Genomic DNA, 23,611 nt, shown 5'->3' on the forward strand with positions numbered 1-23,611 from the left:
TTCCTTGGATTTTATGTGTTTCTTAACTAATCGCATAACCCCTCCTCCCTTCCTATTCTGTCTATCCTTTCTGTACACATTGTACTCCCCAAATTCCAGTTCTGCATTCCTTATATCTGTGTGACACCACGTCCCTAATATCCCAACAATATCTGCCTTTGATGTTTTCAGCAATACCTCGAATTCATTTACCAAACTCCTAGCATTGGTATACACCCAAGTATACATGCACCTGTTCCTATTTTTAGCTACCCTAACACAACCCATGTATTTACTTGTACTGCAGTGACTGCCAGCAGTCTCTGAAATATGCGGCATCTTGTTTTCCAGGCTGCTGCTCATTCTAATAGAAGCAGTGCAAGAATCACTTTCACCTCTGCCAGTGGTGGCTACTGTTGGTCCTTGTATCCCCCCCCAAGCTGGCAGTTTTCTGACCCACCTAACACTGCCTCGATAGTATCGGCAAATATTCCTGCACCCTTTCTATTTAAGTATATCACTTCCCTGTAGAAGCAGCCTCTCCTGTTAACATGTACAGTCCAGGATGAAAAAAATTCTACCCCTTGAGCTTTGCACAATCTTTCCAGGGCCGAATTGATTGACAAGGCTCTCATCAAATATACCTCTTATCGTGTCTGGGCCAAATTGATCAACAAGGCTCTCATCATACATTCCCTCCTATCATGTCTGGGCATAATTGCAGACACTTCCAAATTCAACCCTAATTCACGGCTTTTTTTTAACAGGTTTCAAGTGGACAGATGTCAGAAAAAGAAGCCACCAAGAATTAATTAGGGCAGAGTTGCAGATTGAAATGAATTTCTCTTTTAAATGTAAAGAGTTCCTTCAGTATATAAAATAGGATAAACAATTGTTAAAAAGAGCAAAATGTCATAAGAAATACAATTAAAATATCAGACAATTTGAATTTTCTTGTATTTTTTAAAAATTAATTTATGAATACTAAATACGCTGTGCATGCTCAGATTACTTGGAGAGCGTGCACATGAATGCAAGATTGTTATGACATTCATTCACTAGATCAGGCACTTATTGTTGGTGTATGGGGAGTATATGGGATTGCTGCCAGTGTTTGTCATGCTTCAAAACTATTGACTAAAATATTGTGTAGCCTTGTACCTCTGCAGCGATTTAAGACTTTTGGACAGCTGGATATATTTAATGATTCCATACATAGGTGGTGATGGTAGTGCTAAGATTGGTCGATCACCTCACAATCACGTCTGGGGTCATGAAGAGTTGACCAAAAATGCGACTCACTCAGTCGCCTGAGTGTCACTCAGGTGAATTGACCTGTCATGTTCTGCGAGGTGGCCCTGAAGATGTCTGGAGCTCTCCCCTATATAGCAACTGCGCAATCGTGGCAAGTTACGCAGTATATAATTCCTCTGTGTAAGAGAGGGACAATGGGTGTTTTTACGCTCGAGACCAGAGATCGTAAGCTCCTACCAGGGAGTTGTACGTATTTCATGCAATACTTACGCAGGATCTTAGAAATCTGGTCTGAGATGCCCGGATAATAAGAAATATAGGCACTAGGTACACTGTTGCGGGGGGATGAGGGCCTTGTAGGAGCTTATGATCTCTGGTCTCAAGCGTAAAAACACCCATTGCCCCACTCTTATGCAGCAGAATTTTATACTACCTAACTTGCCACAATTGCAGCAGTTGCTATATAGAGGAGAGCTCCAGACGTCTTCGGGACTGCCTTGCGGAACACAATATGTCAATCTGCCTGGGTGACACTGAGCACTCTGCGGTCACAGAACATTTTTGGTCAGCTCATCATGATCTGAACTGAAGGTGCAATCGTGAGGTGATCGACAAATCTCGGCACTACCGTCACTGCCTATGGTTAGAATCGTTAAATATATCCAGCTGTCCAAAAGTCTTAAATCGCAGCAAAGGTTTATAAGTAACATATAATAAATTAATATGTTGAAATGAATACAAGAAGCTTTCAGGGTGATGAATCCCTTCCTCAGCAACTAAAAGTAAAAATGTACATACATACAGAAATGCAAACATAATATATATATATATGGCTACACCATATTTTAGAGTCAATAGTTTTGAAGCACGACAAATGCTGGCAGCAATCCCATATATGCTCTGTGCACCAACAATAAGTGCCCTATCTAGTGAATGAATGTCTGTACAATCTTGCATTTATGTGTGCACTCTCCAAGTCATCTGAGCACACACAGCCTATTTAGTATTTATTCTATTCTTAATGTTTATATTATGTTTGCATTTCTGTATGTATGTATATTTTTACTTTTACTTGCTGAGGAAGGGGTTCATCACCCTGAAAGCTTCTTGTATTAATTTTAACTTATTAAATTATCTTAGTTACTGCCTCCACTGGCCCTGCTGTATTATTCTTCACTTAATCTATGGAAAAAAGTGCCACAGGCCCATTCTCTTTCATTCTAAGCTCCCTCTTATCAGGGACTCTAGTAAAATGCTTCACGGACAGACCGTTAAAGGGAGTCCAAAATCTCTTCTCCAAATGCATGGCAATCAGTGTCCCAACTATTTACACATACTATGCTCTTCTCTCATCATAGAATTCCCAGATCTCGGCTGTTCAGTGTCTACCTTCAGAATTGCAGGAGTTAGTAACCTAAACCACTTTAGAGCAATCCAAGGCTCACATATTTATGACATTTACCTGCTCACTAAAACCTGGCTCTCCACAGATATTGATAATCAGATTATACAAGGACAATATATAATTCACAGAAAAGACAGAGGATCCTGTGGAGGTGGAGTAGCAATTATACATTCTAACCATATATATTATGTGAATACTATTTCACAAGCATAAAATTTCACAAGTATTGAATCGCTATACTGCCTGCTCCATCTTGGGAAGTTAGAAGTTTTATTAGTATTAATTTATTTTCCACTTCCCTTAACTAATATTGACCTTCAGTACTTAGAAAACACTCTGGAATCTACCTTCCCACTAATTCAATCTGGTGACATAGCAATGGATTTGGATGATTTTAACTGTCAACTGGCCAATTTAGGATCTTCTTCTCCATCACTGCAGACTAGGGCTCTCTTTAATATCCTTCACAGTTATGGTCTTGAACAAGTTTGCAATTTTCCAACCAGAGAAAATGCCTATCTTGACCTAATATTCTCCTCTACTCATATAGAGGTTTGTAAAAACAATCCTATATTCCACTCGGATTATTGGCCAATTACTTTTGACTTCACTGTGACTTCTCATAACTTCAAATGCAGCTCCTGTTCTCCACAATTCAATTTCAGAATTGCTGACTGGCCTCTGCTCAACCTAGCTCTCAGCAATATGGACAAGCAGCAATATGGACAAGCAGCTCTTTGATGCTGTTGATGGCATCAATGTGTTCACTTGATTAAATGTGTCCACTCAGTTATATCCAACAGTGTTTAGTGCAATTACATCTAATCCTGATATTGCAAACTATGAAACAGAAACTATTCCTATAGATATTTTTAAGGCAACTACATCTGATCCCGATATTTCACACTACAATACAGAAAATAATCAACAAAGCATCCATATAAAATACAATGATGTGGGTCTATGAAGTAATTTAACTAAGGATGATATCTCATTTTGGGTTCAAAAAGGACCTGTTTACTGTCAACACTGGAAGGATTCATTTTAAAAATCAAAACAGTTATTTAAAAATCAAGCAAGGTATTGCTCTGAAAGACTCTTTCACTCCACAAAAATTAACGGTGAAAAGTACAGGCGAGAGTGGCTTGTATATTCTCCATCAACTGAATGTGTCTACTCTTCTGTAAGTAAGTTTTTTTCAAATTCAAGTTTTTCTTTTCCAACATTGGCTTTAAGGACTGGAGAAAACCCATTTTAATTAAACAACACGAGAATTCAACTGATCATAGAGGAGCTTTGCTCGCATATTTATCAAGAAAAGGTTGATCCACTTTAGACTCAAAATTTGATAAACAAATTATAAAAGTTATTTATTTGTTTGTTATTTGATTTTCAGGAGCATTAGCAACTAAGGCCATATTGCTCCGGGGATATGCGGTGGTCATTCCCTGACCTTTCCGCATCCTCTGTATTTGGTGGTGACGGGCTTGAAAATTATAAAAGAACAAAAATATTGGAGGCAGGTGCTTCAACATATTGTTGCAGTTGTATCTACTTTGGCAGCAAGAGGATTTTGAGGCGATGACAAGAAATTTAATTCACCTCAAAATGGATGTTTTATTGGATTATTAGAACTAATTGCTCAATTTGATCCTTTTCTTACTGGTCATAATGGTTGTTATGGGAATTCTGGGTCCGGAAAGCCATCGTATTTATCTAAAACAACATCTGATGAAATTATTGATTTAATGGCTAAAGAGGTAAGAAAATCCATTTTTGAAGATTTAAAAAAAGCTGGTTATTTTAGTTTGTTGATTCTATGGCTGATCTATGGCAAATTTAAAATTATCTATTCTATGGCTGATCTATGGCAAATTTAAAATTATCTATTCTATGGCTGATCTATGGCAAACATATTTATGAATTAACTGTTATTGTAAAATAATTTTGTCCTAAAGATAGTCATCCTGTTGAATGATTTTTAACATTCATTTCAATAGAAAACTATTCTTCAGAAAATTTAATCAATTTAATATCTGATTATATTATATATGAGAGTAACATTAATTTTAGCAAGTGTGGAGGACAGTCCTGTGATAACTCGGGAAATATAAGGGTATGCAGCAAAAAATTTTCGAAAAAAATAAATATGCCATATATATATACCCAGCACTGGACATTCGTTAAATTTGGTTGGCCGCACTGCAGTTGATTGTTGCAATAAATTTCTTTTCAATTTTGCAACAAACCTATACATTTTTCTCTGCTTCGACAAAACAATAGTCTATTTTAAAATCGGGCTTGGGAATCAAAACAGCTTTATGATACTAGGTGGGAAGAACATCAAAAGCTACAAGAGAAATTATGAATAATTATGATTCAATTATCGATGCTTGTATTATGGAATTATATATTGGAACAGTTTCACAAAATTGGCCAAATATTACATAATCCTCAAACTGCCTCGATAGCATCAGCAAATATTCTTGCACCCTTTCTATTTAAGTGTATCCCATCCCTGTAGAAGCAGTCTCTCCTGTTAACAAGTATAAACCAGGCTGAAAAAAATTCTATCCCTTGAGCCTTGCACAATCTTTCCAGGGCCGAATTGATCGACAAGACTCTCATCATATACTCCTATAGTGTCTGGGCAGAATTGCAGACACTTTAAAATTCAACCCTAATTCATGGCTTTTTTTCAACAGTGACCTGTTTTTCAACAGCTTCCACAACAAAAGATGGAAGCTTGTTCCACCAATCAACTACCCGCTGGCTAAAGGCAAACTTCCGCACATCTATCCTACATCTGTCTTTCCTCAATTTGAATTTTTCTTCAATTTGAACTATCTTTCTTCAATTTGAAACTGGGCCTCCCCTCAGGTTCTTAGTCTGAGCAAGAGGAAGAATCCCATCAGCATTCAGCTTACTCAACCCATTCAAGGCCTTGTACACCTCAATCAGATCACTTCGCAGGTGCCTACTCTCCAGGTGCTGCAATTTGCAGAACTTAAGCCTTTCTTGGTAAGAGCATCCCTTTGTTCCACTCACGAATCTCGTTGCCCTTCTTTGTACTAGTTCTGCAAATCTACATCCTTTCTAAAATGAGGCCTCCAGACCTGTACACAGTACTCTAGGTGTGGCCTGACCATTACCTTGTATAATGGGATAATCACCTCCCTGTCCCTGGTAGCAAAATTCCTATAGCTTATTGACAAGACTCCATGACCTGCCCTGGCAGTCCATCTGCACTACTCAGCGAACTTCATATTTGACTGCACAATTACTCCCAGGTGTTTTTCACTTTCTACTTCTCTCTGTTTAGTAGCACACAGTTGGTACATTGCTCTTCGGTTATTGCTACCCATATGCAGTAATTTGCATTTGTCAATATTAAACTTCAGATGCCACTTCTCAGCCCATTTTCCCAACTTATCTAGATTCAGTTGGAGTAGCATACTCTCTTTGCTGTTGTTAACAACCCTGCCAAGCTTTGCATCATCTGCAAACTTGGACATTAAACCTGATATATACCTTCATCAATATCATTGATAAATATAGAAAACAACAATGGGCCCAACATTGAACTTTGGGCAACTCCACTAATAACATTTGTCCACGAAGAGCAGTGTCCATTGATTACCACTCTCTATCATCTCCCACTCAACCATCCCTTTATCCATTGTAGCAACTTACCCATGATGCCATACCTCTCTGTACAGCAGTCTTCCATATGCAACAGTATAAAAAGCTTTCCTGAAATCCAAGTATATGATATCAAATTTATTTTTGGCATTCAGTTTCTTTGTGACCACATCATAGTATCCAATCAAATTGGTCAGAGAAGATCTCCCCTTAACAAACCTATGCTGTATCTTAACTATTACTGCAGTCTTGTCTAGATGATCCTGCAATGCTTCTTTAAACAGTGATTCCATTATTTTACCCAGAACACAAGTTAAACTAACAAGTCTGTAGTTACTTGTGTCACCTTTTGAACCCCCTTTGTGAATTGGTGATACATTTGCACACCTCCAGTCCATGGGGATCTCCCCTGAGTCCAAGGAAGCTCTCATAATTATGGCTAAGGGTTTGCTTACTTCCTTTGTTGCCTCCTTTAATATAACTGGATAGATCCCATCCATCCCAAGTACCTTCCTTATGTTTAACTTCAACAAATTCTAATCCATTTTGCTCTCAGTTATTACAAAATTACTTAGCTTCCTGTTAGAGTTTGATAAACGTCTGACACTGCCCTCATTGAATAACTCCTAATGTGTGAATATAGATGCAAAATACTCATTCAGTTTATCAGCTACCTAAGCATAATCATCAATAGTCAACCGATCTATGTTAAGTGGTCCAGGTGCTCACATCTGGTGAGTATGGGCTTGGCACACCCAGGGTCCTGAACTATCATCATTCTTCTCTTTCTTGGTGATTCCCTTCTACTTTTGACTCTCTCTCTCAGGGTAATTCGGGAAGTCTTTTTTTGGCTGGTGCGACATAAGTGTCACGCTTCCTTGCATCATAAAGCTAATAAGAATAATAATAAATATGATTCTTCCTTTGCCAAAGATTTCTCGTAATCTGCCTTCGCCTGCCTAACCTCATTTGTGATTTAATTACAGACTAGTTTATACCTGCCATAGGCTTCTGTGGCAAATGCATCTCTGCCAAGAGCCTCATCATGGGCGCCTCCGTAGCCAGGTGGGCAGGAGTGGCAGTGCGTAGCACATGCTTCTTGATTAGACCGGGGTTCGAGCCCGTGACCATCAAATACGGAAGATGCGGAAAGGTCAGGGAATGATCACCGCATATCCACGGAGCAATATGGCCTTAGTTGCTAATGTTCCTAAAAACCAAATAACAACAACAACAAGAGCCTCATTAATTCATCTGACATCCATTTAGGCCTAAACTTTGAACAGTATTTCTTGCCGACCAGGCTACCCAGGTGGCTAAAGTGCCTGCCTGGCAACTCAAAGGTCATGGGTTCAAATCCTGCCTTGGGCTTGGATCAGAGTAAAATGCAAAAACTTTGGGAGGTGCATTATGATCATAGAAGCCAATGCGCCAACAACTAACAAAAATGAAGGGAAAAAAAAAAGAATTTCTTAGTTGTAATGAAAAGCCTAGTAGCTTCCAAAATTAAATCCCCGAAGGCTTCCCATTTAGAATTCAATGTTGGTAACATCATCAGTTGATCCCACTGTACTGAGACCTCTGTAGTTACCATTATGAAAGCAAAAGCCCTTCCCTTTAGCCTTGATGGTAGTACATCTTTAAGTAATTCCCACATCAGTACACTGTGATCTCTATCACCAGGTGGTTCCTTTACCTGCAAATTCTTAATGCATGAATAATCACAGCTGATAACCAGATCAAGAATATTACTCCCTCTGGTTGCCTCTCAAACATGTTGCTGTAGAAAACAGTCACACAATAAATCTACAAAAGTCTTGCTAGTGTGCGAGTGACAAATCCACAAGTTCGTGTCAATATCTGGAATGTTAAAATCCCCCATTATAAGACATTTTGACTTACTGGCTCACTCTATTTCTCTGCACAATTACTCATTATACTCATCAGATTCATTTGGCCTATAACACACATCTACTCTCATTTTTCCTTTCCCAGTGCTTATTTCATACCAGACAGACTCAACACTGCATTGTCCACCATCAACTGATTGCACTTCCTTAGATTTTATGTGTTTCTTAACAACAGCATAACCCCTCCTCCCTTCCAGTCCTGTCTATCCTTTCTGTACACACTGTACTCTCCAAATTCCAGTTCTGCACTGTGAGACCACATCTCTGATATCCCAACAATATCTGCCTTTGATGGCTTGACTAGCACTTCAAGCTCATCAAATTTATTAACTATACTTCTAGCATTGGTGTACATGCAAGTATACATGCACCTGTTGCTACTCTTGGTTACCCTAACACAGCCCATGTATTTACTTGTTCCACTATGACTCCCAGTAGTCCTGGAAATTTCCATTACCCTGGTTTCTAGGCTGCTGTTCATTCTAATAAAAGCTGTGCAAGAATCACTTTCACCTCTGCCAGCAGCTACTGTTAATCTATTAGTCTGTGTATCCCCCCCCAAGCTAGCAGTTTTCCGACCCACCTAACTCTGCCTCGATAGCATCAGCAAATATTCTTGCACCCTTTCTATTTAAGTGTACTCTATCCCTCTAGAAGCAGTCTCTCCTGTCAACAAACTCAGACCAGGCTGAAAAAAATTCTACCCTTTGAGCCTTGCACAGTCTCTCCAGGGCTTAACTGATCAACAAGGCTCTCATCATATACCCCCTCCTATCGTGTCTGGGCAGTATTTCAGACACTTTCACATTCAACCCTAACTCGCGACTTTTTTTTCAACATTGACCTGTACTTGTTGGGTAAATCTGCAGATCTATTACTCTTAATGTCATTAGTTCCAAAGTTATAACAACATCCCTTTTGTGCCCTTAAAAGATATCTGCTCTACAACGTCATCAACTTTTGCCCCTTGCAGACAAACGCTGGTCCTGTTTCATTTATCCTTCTTGCATAGTATATTTCCCGTCTCCATGACAATAGAGTCACCAACAATAACTACTTCCTTTGGGACCAGTGCATTCTGCCTTGGAGATTGCCTCTGTTTTGCCTGATGCACAGGAGTGAGCTCTGTCATTGAGCTGGACAGCTGAGAGCTTGATGGGGCCCTCATTAATTTCTTTGAGGGCATTTACCATACACCTCAAGCTCTCATAGATGCCCATCAGAACGCTGACTTGGCACCTAATTTCTTGACACTCTAGACACCTAGCACACACACACAAAGGCATCCTGTTCATGTTCTGTTTTAGAAAGGTCGGCAAACATTTCACATTCTTCACATTTTTGGAGACTGATGCGTTGGAGAATCGCCCCCTTCGTTTCTCCCCTGAGTCACAGCACTCTTGCTAGTCTGTGATCTTTTTTATCCCTTGCAGCTCTAGTCTGGGTCATGATTTCTGTTTAAATGCAATTTAATTAACAATGAATTTTAATAAGATTAATATTATTTTTGATTAATTGATAATTCTATAATAAACTAACAGATTCCTAATACAGTGCTTCGTATTAAGCTATCTAATTTTACTTTATACCTTAAGCTATCAGATTGAGATATATATATGTTAAGCTATTTCTTATCGACTACAAATGGCAGCTAATTCAACAATATTGGCACCAACACCAGGAGTCGTAACTTCCAAAAATTGCTTGTTAAATTCAAAATAAGAAACTAACAAATGCTACTAAATCTATTTAATATCTCTATAAAACACAATGTACTATGTTAATTAACAAAGAATATGGTAAAAGATATTCTTTTACCATATTCTTAAACTTTTCTACACAATTAACTAGATGGGCTGAGAAGCCCATCTAGTTTAATATCAGCAAATGCACAGTACATATAGGGAGCACTAATTCCAGAATTTGGGTGCACATCAAGCTTTCAGCTCTCAAATATATTGTGCAAAAAGGGTAGTTGGAAAAGAACCAGGATATGCCTACCGGGGAGCAAAAGTTGATAATGCTGCACAGAAGATATCATCTTTTAAGGGCACAAAGGGTGATATTACTGTACACATTGGCACTAATGACATTAAGAGTAGGAGATCAGCATACTTATATAAAAAGTATGGGGAAATGTTGAAAAAAAAAAGTTGCAAATTACAGTTAAATTTGAAAGTTTCTGCACTTCTGCCCAGACATGATAGGAGGGAATATATGATGAGAACCTTGTCAATGAATTTTGCCATGGAGAGATTGTGCAAGGCTCATGAATAGTATTTTTCTCAGCATGGTCTGTGTTTGTTAACAGAAGAGACTGCTTCTACAGAGATGGGACACAGTTAAATAAAAAAGGTGCAAGAATATTTGCTGATGCTAATGAGATAGTGTTAGGTGTGTCAGAAAACTGCTAGCTTGGGGGGAATACACAGACTAATATATTTTACAGTAGCTGTAGGTAGAGTTGAAAGTGAAAGAGTTGAAAGAGCCAAAAAAATTAGTGAGAGAAACAAAACAGTACTCTTACCAGGAAAGGCTTCAGTACTGTTGTTGTTTGGTTTTTAGGAGCATCAGCAACTAAGGCCATATTGCTCCAGGTATATGCGGTGGTCATTCCCTGACCTTTCCGCATCCTCCGTATTTGGTGGTCATGGGCTCGAACCCTGGTCTAATCAAGAAGCGTGTGCTATGCACTGCTGCTCCTGCCCACCTGGCTATGGCGGTGCCGCTTTAGTACTGTTGGTTATTTGGTTTTTAGGAGCATTAGCAACTAAGGCCATATTGCTCTGGAAATATGCAGTGGTCATTCCCTGATCTTTCCACATCCTCCGTATTTGGTGGTGATGGGCTCGAACCCCGGTCTAAACAAGAAGAGTGTGCTACGTTGCACTGTTGCTCCTTCCCACCTGGCTATGGAGGCACCTCAATACTGTAAACTGAAGGCTACATAGTTGTGAGGCAATATGACTGAGGTGTTTAAGGTTTTGAATAGATTGAGTAAGCTCCATGCGGATGGAATCCTTACTCTTTTTCAAACTACACACAATGGGTATAAATTCAAACCGAGGAAGGATAGTTGCAAGATGGATGTGCAGCAATTTACCTTCAGCCAGTTGATGGTCAATTGTTGGAACCAATTCTGATGCTGTAGAGGCAGGTAATTAGAACAAGCACCTCCGTAGCCAGGTGGGAAGGAGGAGCAGCAGCAGCAGTGCATAACACACTCTTCTTGATTAGACCGGGTTTCGAGCCCGTCACCACCAAATACGGAGGATGCGGAAAGGTCAGGGAATGACCACCGCATATCCTCGAGCAATATGGCCTTAGTTGCTAATGCTCCTAAAAACCAAATACAAACAAACAAACAAACAATTAGAACAAAACGAAATCAACCGAGGGATGAACAGGTGATACGGGAGGTGTTCGCTATTCTTCTCTTTTTTTTTTCTTTTTTTTTTTTGTCTCATGCCATATAAGCTTGCTTTATTGCATTATTTGCCACTACTAATACTGATATATATTTTGCTAAGGCAGCACTGCTGCAGGATTAACAATAGTGCACATCAGAGTATTGCAGGAATCTTGACACAACAAAAGGAATATTTATAAACTATGTACTGCTTACATCATCAAGGTATAATCGTAGTTGGTTGTTAAAGTGCTGAAGAAGGGCATCTGCAAGAGAAGTATGCTTCTTGACTACCGATTGACGAACAGCCTTTGTACTAATCCAAAAGGGACCAATAGAAATACCATCAGGAATGTCGCTTCCAAGTCTCTCTCTTTCTTGCAAATGATACTGAATATCTTCTTTCAGTTTTAGTGGAGAAATTTTTTTCCTGCTGTAATCCCTTAAATAAAAATAAAATATCAATACTATTCAAGTGAAATAAAACTATACTAACAACCTCACCATACATCTAACCATTGCCTCTGTATTAAATATAGAAGAAATACATTTTCCATTTTATTCCAATTTAAAGTTAACAATATACATGAATCTACATGCTAGTATTAAGGAGCAAGTGTGTTGGTATTTTTACAAATATTTTTATGTTGGTAACAACATAAAAATATTTGTAGAAGAAATATTGTCATGTTGTTGTTGTTGTTGTTGTTGTTATTTGGTTTTTAGGAGCATTAGCAACTAAGGCCATATTGCTCCGGGAATATGCGGTGGTCATTCCCTGACCTTTCAGCATCCTCTGTATTTGGTGGTGATGGGATCGAACTCTGGTCTAATCAAGAAGCAAGAAATATTGTCATATAGCCTCCCAAACTTTCTTATTTGTTTTCTTTTTCTAAAAAAATAACTGGTTTTTATGCATTAAAAAAGAAAGATGAAGTTGAATGTTTCTTAATGATTAATACAGTTTAAGCTAATCCCTTGAAATTACCCATGTGCTTATAAAGTTACAATCATAAGTAATTTCAAGTCAATTCAGCCACAATAATTGATTAAAATGAATGAATGCTATACTACCAGAAGTATTTATTTGCTAAATGCAAATATTGTAGGTACCATGCTAAAAGAATGCTATATAGTAATGCTTGAAATACAAAAACAAAGCATTCCTTGATGCATTCATTAAGCAAAAATTCATGAAATGAAAATGAATTTCCATTAAGATAACAGTACATCAGGGTTATGGTAATACCTGAAACAATACTTCCACATATAAACAGTACAAATTAAAACAAAGTATAAAAGACAAAAAAAGAACAAAATGAAAAAAAAATAAAACGAACCAGTGGTATTCAAAATTAATAGATGAGATGCATTTACTTTAGAATTTGAAACAAGATCAAAAAACTTGATTACTGTCATCCATATTTGAGTTACTATTAAAAGAAATATATTAAAAATTAATTATCTAATTAAGGTACAGATGAAAGAAGAGGATCATGTAGCTACTATACATGAACAGTTCATATGGAATAACATTTACTATTACAGAGTGTACACAGAGAAAATAAAATTTGCATCCACACCAACCTCATATGATGCTATCAAGATAATCTTGCATAGCTTCTTTAACTACCAATTCCATTATATCCCTGGCGTAGGGATTAGAGTGAAAGATTACAATTAAACACTTCATACTTTGATCCAACCATGCAAATAGAAGAGATAGCTGCACTTCTCCCATCTGCAGGGACTTATCTTGGATCTAAGGATGCACTCATTATTATGGCCAAAGGTTTGGCTACCTCTTTTTCAGCTTCTATTAATATAACTTTTTAGATTCCAGCGGTCTTGGGAACGTTATTCAATTTTAGCTGCAGAAATTTCTCTACAACCTTACTTTCTGTTATTATAAAATCATTTATCTTCAAATAAATATTACAAGTACAGGCAATCCAGGGGTTGCCTGTACTTGTAATATTTACATGGTACTTCTACAACACTTTTCACTCTAACACGATTGATAATTTGCAGCAATCCTTGCAGAACGTGGTACTTATATGACACGGTTTCGCTCTAACATGGTTAGAGAATTTTGGTAAACCTTGCATAGCAGGGTATTTTTGAGCTTTTGTGCGGGGGAAACCCTGCTATTATGTTGAATGTAATTTTTCGACATTTCCACTCTTTTTGAATTCCCGCTGTTGACTTGCTAGTCAAAAAAAAAATTATTGAGAAATCCCCCTGTATTTTATTTTGTTGGGGAATTCCCACATTACGTTCTGTGCTATTGAACTTGTACTTGTTGAACTTGTGGAACAATCTAGATTTCAAAGTTTTATTACTATTGCATAGCACACCAGGCCATCCAAAAGATTTAAGTCATCCAAACAATGAAATTATGTACCTACCACCACAGTCGTACTGGGTTAATACAACTACTTTAATTCAGTTGTTAGATAAAGGCATTATATCCACCTTTAAAACTCATTGCATCAGAAAATTGTTACAATGGATTTTGCAAAAAAATCGATTCCGAATCTATTAAAGTAATGGGGGCATGGAAACATTTTTCAATTGTGGACTGTATCAGAATCATAGCTTTATCGCTGAAAGAAGTAAAATTGTCAACATTAAACATGTGTGGAAGACATTCAAGAATTACTGGTAGAAAAAGGGGCAGGCATAGTGGATTTGGTGCAAATGGCATTGGAGGTAAAACCAAATCATTTCAGATGAAGATAGCGCAAATGAAAATTCTGAACTTTCAAATTTTACACTAAAAAGCATAGGGGAAGACATCAAGTTAGCCAAGCAATTGGAATCTTATTTTCTGAAAGCCGATTCTTGAATGAAATGAGCCCAAAATTCAAAAGGAAGCTTCAAAAATGTTAGTTCCATATGATGAAATTCACAAAGATTTATCAAGCAAAAGCAAACAAACCCAGATTACTGATTTTTTAAAGAGAGCAGAAGATACACAAAATCTAGAATGGTGTATTTGTTAATGTTTTGCTAACAAAATAGTGTATTTTTGTTAGCTTTTGGAACATAACCCCCCTTTTTCTTAGTCCCATATAACACGGTTTCACATAATACAACGTTTTATAGGAACCTAATAACTGTGTTATATGAGGGGTTACCTGTATATAAACTTCTGCTATGCCATCTCTAAAAACTTCTTCATATGTGAATGTAGATGCAAAATATTTATTCAGTTTATCAGCAATATCTACATGATCATATAGTTATCCCATTCATATCCACTGGGCCAATGTGATTCATCCCTTTCCTTCTAGGGTTATGGAATGAATTCCTTGCTGCTTTTCCTTTACACTCTTAGTCAAGGACTTTTCGTAATTTGAGTAAGCCTGCTTAATCCACCCCCCAAAAGTAATTTGGTTACACACTAGTTCATAATTATTGTAGGACTCTACACCCGTATAATTTATCATCCTAAGCATTTTTTCTCTACTACTAAGCTCATCAGTTCATCTGACATGTAGAACAATATCTTTTAATGAGAATAAAATGCTCATTGGCCTCTATGATTACCCCACTAAATACTTCACAGTTGACATTTATATTTTTTAACAATGTCAGTTGGTCTCACTAAAAAGAGTTTCAAAAAATCTTAAGTCCATTATAATCTCCTTTAGGAAATCAAAATCTTGTTATCTTTACCCTTGACTGTAGTTATTTTTTTGAACAAATCCAATATCTGGTGAACATTGGACCATCTCAGCATGTCAGTTATGCAGGTTAGCATATTTCTTAAAATGTTCACACTAGCCATAAATGGCCAATATGATATCTTTTAAATGAATTAAGATCCTTCTTGCTCTACATTCATATTTGGTGGGCCAATGTTGGTCATCACTTTCCTACTACAGTTAACACAAGCAAAGAATTCTTTGCTCTTTACTTTGCATTCTTAACCAAGAAATTCTCATAATTTGGCCTAATCGACTTGATTGCAGACTAATGTGTTCTCTGCTAATTTATAATCATTCCACGCATATTTCTTCTCTGCCTCTACTCTCATCAGTTTATCTGAATCCAATTAGGTCTAAATGAATGTTAGACAAACATCAAGTGATATAAAAAACTTAGTAGCTTCTATGATTATTTCCCTAAATGCCTTCCACTTAGAAATTGCAGTTGATACCATCATTAGTTGTCCCAGTGAAAAGGATTTAAAAACTGTCTGAGACCACTGTAGTTGCCTTTACAAAAGCAAAATCCCTTCCCTTTCGCAGTAATTATACTTTTAAGTATATATCCCACATCAGTATATTATGATCACTGCCACCTAGTGGTTCCTTCATCTGGACATTCTTAATTCATGATGAGCTGCTGCTGATAATCAGATTAAGAGTATTGTTTCCTCTTGTTGCCACTCTAATATGCTCCTGTTAGACAACAGTCATCCAATAAATCCAGAATATTTCTAGTGCTGTGTAAGTGGCCAACTCACAAATTTCATTCAATTTTTTTTTTTTTTTTTGATTTGGTAGTTCTTGGCGCATCGGCTTCTGTGGCCATATTGCACCTCCCAAGGTTTTTGCAGTACTTTGATCCAAGCCCGAGGCGGGAATCGAACCCGCGACCTTTGGGTTTCTGGGCAGGTACTTTACCTACTCGGCTATTTCATTCAATATCCTGAAAGTTAAAATTCTACATTATGAGACATTCCCATTTACTGGCCCAGTCTATATGCCTTGTAGTTTTTCATTAGACTCATCATAATCATTTGATCTATAACACACATCTACTCTCATTTGTTTTTCCAGTGTTAATGTTCTACCAAACTGACTGAACACTGCAATGGCTGTCCTACTTGTGCGGTTAATTGCCTTCACGTTAAACTGCCATAGCTCTTCTTTGTTGTTCATGATATGCACTTCATCGATTTTAATATTATATTCTTCATAGTTTTATAGTTTTTATAGCGAATTTTTTATAGGTTTTATAGTGAATTTTATTCAAATTTTATTTTAAAATTTAATTGTAATTAGCATTAGTAGAGGTATTTGATGCAAGAAAGCAAGCTTATGTAGCATCAGCCAAAAAAAAAAATAAAATAAAATAAAAAAATATATAATAATAAATAAATAAAAAAAATAATAAAATAAAATAAAAAAATATATAATAATAAATAAATAAAAAAAAAATAACCACTTCCACTTCACCCCCTCTGTTTGATCGAAATACCTGTCCAGCTGAACCTTAAACTTATTTAGGCCATCAACTTCCACGACAAGGGATGGAAGTCTGTTCCACCAACCAAACACCCGCTGGCTCAAGGCAAATTTCGGCACATCTATCCTACATCTGCCTTTCCTCAATTTGAATTTATGCCCTCTCAGGTGATTATTCTGAGCAAGAGGGAGAATCCCATCAGCATTGAGCATGCTCAAACCATTCAGGGCTTTATACACCTCTATAAGATCACCTCGCTGGTGCCTAGTCTCCAGACACTGTAATTTGCAAAACTTAAGCCTTTCTTCATAAGAGCACCCCTTTGTTCCATTCACTAATCTTGTTGCCCTTCTCTGTACTCGTTCCAGCAGCTCTACATCTTTTGTGAATTGGAGACCACACTTTGAGTACTGTATACAGGCCTCCAGGCCTGTATACAGTACTCAAAGTGTGGTTTGACCATTGCCTTATACAAGTGAATAATCACCTCCTTATCCTAGCTGGAAAAATTGCTATATATCATTGACAATACACCATGAGCTACTCTTGCAGCTCGTCTGCACTGTTCAGAGAACTTCATATCTGCCTGCACAACCACCCCAGGTCCTTTTCATTCTCTAAAACTGTCAGTGTAGTACCACAGAGTTGATACGTTACTCTGGGGTTGCGGTTTCCCATATGTAGTACTTTACATTTGTCAATTTTAAACTTCTTTTGCCACCTCTAAGCCCATCTGCTCAACCATTCCAGATCCTGTTGCAGCAGCATAGTGTCAGTAGTGTCCTTGACAACCCTGCCAACCTTCGTATCGTCTGCAAACTTGGACATTAAGCTTGATATACCATCATCAATATCATTTATAAATACAGAAAACAATAATGGACCCAATACTGAACCCTGAGGGACTCCACTAATACTATTAGTTGACTATGAGCAGTGTCCATTGATTACCACTCTCTGTCTTCTGCCCATTACCCACCTCTTTATCCATAGCAGCAATTTGCCTCCAATGCCACACTGCTCCAATTTGTGCAGCAGTCTTCCATGTGCAACAGTATCAAAAGCCTTTCTAAGATCCAAGTATATAATATCAAAGTTATTCCCTGCATCCAGTTCGTTTGTGACTGCATCATAATATCCAATCAAATTGGTCAGGCAAGTCTTCCGCTTAACAAAACCATGCTGTGTCCGAGCTATAACTGAAGTCTTGTCTAGATGATCCTGCAGTGCTTCTTTAACTAGTGCCTCCATTCATTTTCCGGGAACAGAAGTTAAACTCACAGGTCTATAATTACTTGTGTCAGCCTTTGATCCTCCTTTGTGAATTGGAGTCACATTTGCACATCTCCAGTCCATGGGTACCTCCCCTGAGTCCAAGGAAGTTCTCATAATTATGGTAAGGGTTTGCTTACTTCCTTTGCTGCCTCCTTTAATGTAAATGGATAGATCCCATCCACCCCAGGTGCCTTTCTTTTGTTTATCTTCAAAAATTTCTCTTGCACTTTACTCTCAGAGATTACAAGATTCTCTAGCTTACTGCCAGAGTTGAATACACCTCTGGCATTCCCCTCGCTGAATAACTCCTCATGTGTGAATGTCGATGCAAAATATTCATTTAGTTTGTTAGCTACCTGAGCAAGATCATCAACAGTTGACCCATCAATATCAAGTGGACCAATCTGATTCATCCCCTTCCTTCTAGAGTTTACCTAAGTAAAGAACTCTTTGCTGTTTTTCTTTGCATCCCTTGCCAAAGATATATAGTAATCTGCCTTCGCCTGCCTAACCTCCTTTGTAACTTGGTTACAGATCAACTTGTATATATCATAGGCTTCTGTGTCACATGTTAATTTGTATGTATCCCATGCATTTTTCTTCTCTGCCATATGTCTCATTAGTTCATCTGACATCCATTTAGGCCTAAACCTTGAACAATATTTCTTAGTTGGTATGTAAAGCCTAGAAGCTTCCAAGATAAGTTCTTTGAATGCTTCCCATTTGGAATTTGCTGTTGGTAACATCATCAGTTCGTCACACTGTATAGAATTTAAATACTGTCTCAGTCCATCGTAGTCGCCTTTACGAAAGCAATAACCCTTCCCTTTATCCCTAATGGTAGTTACCTCTTTGAGTAAATCCCACTTCAGCACACTGTGATCACTGCCACCTAGTGGTTCATTTATCTGCAGATTCTTAATGCATGAAGGATCACTACTGATAATCAAATCAAGAGTATTACTCCCTCTAGTTGCCTCCCGAACATGCTGATGTAGAAAACAATCATCCAATAAATCCACAAAAGCCTTGCCAGTGTGTGAGTGACCAGCCCCCAAATTCCAGTCAATATCTGGGAAATTAAAATCCCCCATTATAAGACTCTCTGATTTTCTGGCCCACTCTATTTCCCTGTACAGTTTCTTATTATACTCATCAGAGTCATTAGGCCTATAACACACTCCTACTCTCCATTTTGATCTCCCAATGCTTATGTCACACCAAACTGACTCGACACTGCACTGTCCAGCGATGTCAACTGGCTTCACTTCCTTGGATTTTATGTGTTTCTGATCTAATAGCATAACCCCTTCTCCCTTCCTATCCTGTCTATCCTTTTTTACATATTGTATTCCCCAAATTCCAGTTCTGCATTCCTTATATCTGTGTGACACCACATCTCTGAAATCCCAACAATATCTGCCTTTGATGTTTTGAGCAATACCTCAAATTCATCAAAGTTATTTACTAAACTCCTAGCATTGGTGTACACGCAAGTATACATGCACCTGTTCTTTTTCTTAGCTACCCTAACACAACCCATCTGTTTACTTGTACCCCAATGATTCCCAGCAGTCTCTGAAATATCCTGCATCTTATTTTCCAGGCTGCTACTCATTCCAATAGAAGCAGTGCAAGAATCACTTTCACCTCTGCCAGTTGCTACTGTTAATCTATTAATCCTTGTATCCCCCCAATCTAGCAGTTTTCCGACCCAACTAACACTGCCTTGATAGGAACACAAACATTCTTTCACCCTTTCTATTTAAGTGTATCCCATCCCTGTAGAAGCAATCTCTCCTGTTAACAAGTACAGACCAGGCTGAAAAAAATTCTACCCCTTGAGCCTTGCACAATCTTTCCAGGGCCGAATTGATTGACAGGGCTCTCATCATATATTCCTTCCTATCGTGTCTGGGTAGAATTGCAGACACTTTCAAATTCAACCCTAATTCACGGCTTTTTTTCAACAGTGACCTGTACTTGTTAAGTAATTCCGCCGGTCTCCTACTCTTAATATCATTAGTGCCAACGTGTACAACTATATCACCCTTTGTGCCCAAAAGATTTTGATTTATGAACTACTACTCAGAAATGCTTGGTATTTGTAAACATGATGTTATTCTTATTTAAATTTTAACAGGTGTAGGGTATGGCAGTGTTTCTGAATTTAGGGTCTGAAATTTATCAAATTTTTGATGAAGAATACTGTTCAAAGTCATACAAAATTTTTATGGCAAGGGTGTTCTTTCAACATTTTCAAGTAAAATTATGTGTTAAGTAATTCCAACAAGGAAATACAGTGAACTGATCTACCAAATTTACATGCAACAGTAGAATTAAAGTGTCTAAACCACAAGCTAAAGAACATTTTTTTGGTGTTTTCTTTTTACTTAGGAAACTTGGCAGGCAAAAGGTCCATTCATTTTGGATGCCTTAAATTAGTGATGCCAATTTAAAAGTATTCAAAATCTGAAATTTCTTAGGGAAATTTAAATAAATGAAAAAATAAATAAATTAAATAAATGAAGTATCAGTCATTCCTTTCAACTATTGTGGATGGGGAAGAAATCTGAACATGCAAATGAACATTCAATATACAAAAAGAAAATGATATAGTAGAAATATAAAGATACATGATATCAAAAAATACAGTTGAACTAAGTTAGGATCCTTCTAAAATGTTGAAATGAAATTTAACATTTTCGAAGGATTATAACTGCTGCTTCTTGGAACAAAAACAGCAGTTTATCATGAAATTATTGACTTAAAAATCTCATGGAATGTTGTGAATGACATTAGATTGTTACATGAAAAGAATCTCTCACTGAGAAGTTGTGTAAAGTTTAAGCTGCTGTTTTAGAATGTAACTCTGATGAACTGAAAAATGTACCATATAACCCTGATCACTTTCTTCTGAGCAGTGAAGATGGGCTGCAAGAGTAGCTCATGGTGTCTTGTCAATGATATACAGGAATTTTTCTAGCAGAGATAAGGAGGTGATTATTCCCTTGTATAAGGCAATGGTCAGGTCACACCTTGAGTACTGTATACAGGTTTGGAGGCCTCATTTCAAGAAGGATGTAGAGCTGCTAGAACGAGTACAGAGAAGGGCAACAAGATTAGTGAATGGAACAAAGGGTTGCTCTTATGAAGAAAGGCTTAAGTTTTGCAAATTACAGTGTCTTGAGACTAGGCACCTGTGAGGTGATCTGATAAAGGTATATAAAGCCTTGAATGGTTTGAGCATGCTCAATGCTGATGGGATTCTTCCTCTTGCTCGGAATAATCACCTGAGAGGGCATAAATTCAAATTGAGGAAAGACAGATGTAGGATAGATGTGCGGAAATTTGCCTTTAGCCAGTGGGTAGTTGGTTGGTGGAACAGACTTCCATCCCTTGTTGTGGAAGTTGATAGCCTAAATAAATTTAAGGCTCAGCTGGGCAGGTATTTTGAACGAACGATAATCACACAATATGAGAGATGCCAAAAGGTGTATAAGACAATATTTAAAATAATTAAATGCACAAGGCATAATACGTTAAGGGTTTAATATCTATATAATATCGGTGTGTAGATACACCATAGACAACTCTTAAAAAACTACAAAGTAGTTGTTATTAAACTCTTAATGTATTATGCCTTGTGCATTTAATTATTTTAAATATTGTCTTATACACCTTTTGGCATCTCTCATATTGTGTGATTATCTTCACAACTGGGTCGTCATGTCTGCAATACTAGGGTACCTGCCCACCTGCTGATGATAGGCCAATAGCCTTGAAACATGTCTGGGTGGTGTTACTCACTGAGAATAAGTAACAATAGTCTTCTCTATTAGGGAAGCGTTACTTATTTGAGGTAGTGCAATATCATGGCAACTCGTCGTGAAGGCAGAGCACAATATGAGAAAGAGCAAATGATGCCCACAACAACTACTTTGTAGTTTTTCAAGAGTTGTCTATGGTGTATCTACACACCGATATTATATCGATAGCATATGAAAAATGACCTTGAAGATAGTGGGCGGCAGTGTTGCCAAACGAAAAAATCAAGAACCACGTAACTCCAAGTTCGCATAAGTCGGGGTATTACTGTATATAAATGCAATAAGTCACTATTTAAAATGAAATAAACTGTATTCTTACTTGACATATTGAAATGGATCAATGTTGCCATATGCCAGAGCTGGATCAAAACTTTTAACATAAGAATTAAGAACTAGAACTGCTTTTTCTAATGCTACTGTTAAAGATGTGCGCCATTCATCTATATGTGGTTCATGCTCACCAACTGTTTCAACAACTAGGGCTTCTCCAAAAAATATGTACTCTAGCACAAACTAAAAAAGAAAAAAAGTTTAACAACAAACAGAACTGATATATGCACAGCTGAGTTTAGAAAATCAGTCATATTAATAATTAGAGTACATTCTTTTTAGAAGTATACAAATTATGATACCAATAAAATGATGCATGATATACAGGTAATTAATTTTTAGACTGTTGTAAAAAAGCATAATATATACAAACAAACTGATTAGGCATAGAAGGATATATATTCATTGATATTCAGATGACATTCAAGTGAAGTTGACTGAATTTCTGTGAAGTCCAGTCATTCTGCAACAGCCAAATCCTCTGCTTACACTTTCACAATGGTGGGACTGATAGTAACCCTGAGTATAACCTTGAAGTTTAACATTGACAAATGTAAAGTACTACACATGGGAAACAGCAACCCCAGAGCAACTTATCAACTCTGTGGTACTACACTGACAGTGGTAGAGAATGAAAGGGACCTGGGGGTGGTTGTTCAGGCAGATATGAAGTTCTCTGAGCAGTGCAGACGGGCTGCAAGAGTAGCTCATGGTGTATTGTCAATTATATATAGGAATTTTTCTAGCAGGGATAAGGAGGTGATTATTCCCTTGTATAAGGCAATGGTCAGGCCACACCTAGAGTACTGTATACAGGTCTGGAGGCCTCATTTCAAGAAGGATGTAGAGCTGCTGGAACGAGTACAGAGAAGGGCAACAATATTAGTGAATGGAACAAAGGGGTGCTCTTATGAAGAAAGGCTTAAGTTTTGCAAATTACAGTGTCTGGAGACCTAGGCACCAGTGAGGTGATCTAATAGAGGTGTATAAAGCCTTGAATGGTTTGAGCATGCTCAATGCTGATGGGATTCTTCCTCTCGCTCAGAATAATCACCTGAGAGGGCATAAATTCAAATTGAGGAAAGACAGATGTAGGATAGACGTGCAGAAATTTGCCTTTAGCCAGCGGGTGGTTGGTTGGTGGAACAGACTTCCATCCTTTGTTGTGGAAGTTGATAGCCTAAATAAGTTTAAGGCTCAGCTGGACAGGTATTTTGAACGAACAAAGGGGTGAATTGGAAGTGGTTTGTTTTTTTTTTTGGCTGATGCTGCATAAGCTTGCTTTCTTGCATCAAATGCCTCTACTAATGCTAATGCTATAACTCCCAGGTGCAAGTCCTGAAATATGGCAACCAGTATACTGGAGATAACCACCCTG

At 37.6% G+C, this 23,611-nt stretch overlaps 1 protein-coding gene across 1 annotated transcript in view; it reads right to left on the reverse strand.

Moving 5' to 3' along the window:
• Nucleotides 1-23,611, reverse strand: part of sac (sterile affecting ciliogenesis) — a 192,306-nt gene that overhangs the window by 20,602 nt on the left and 148,093 nt on the right. The window contains exons 10-11 of the mRNA XM_090376272.1: nt 22,223-22,416; nt 11,816-12,041 (exon numbers count right to left, since the gene is read on the reverse strand). Of these exons, the coding sequence (XP_090232398.1) occupies nt 11,816-12,041; nt 22,223-22,416 (420 nt within the window). The remainder of the gene's footprint in view (nt 1-11,815; nt 12,042-22,222; nt 22,417-23,611) is intronic.

The sequence above is a fragment of the Mastigoproctus giganteus genome, chromosome 6, assembly GCF_048544385.1.
Source record: "Mastigoproctus giganteus isolate SK-2022 chromosome 6, ASM4854438v1, whole genome shotgun sequence".
Taxonomy (NCBI): Eukaryota; Metazoa; Arthropoda; class Arachnida; order Uropygi; family Thelyphonidae; genus Mastigoproctus; species Mastigoproctus giganteus.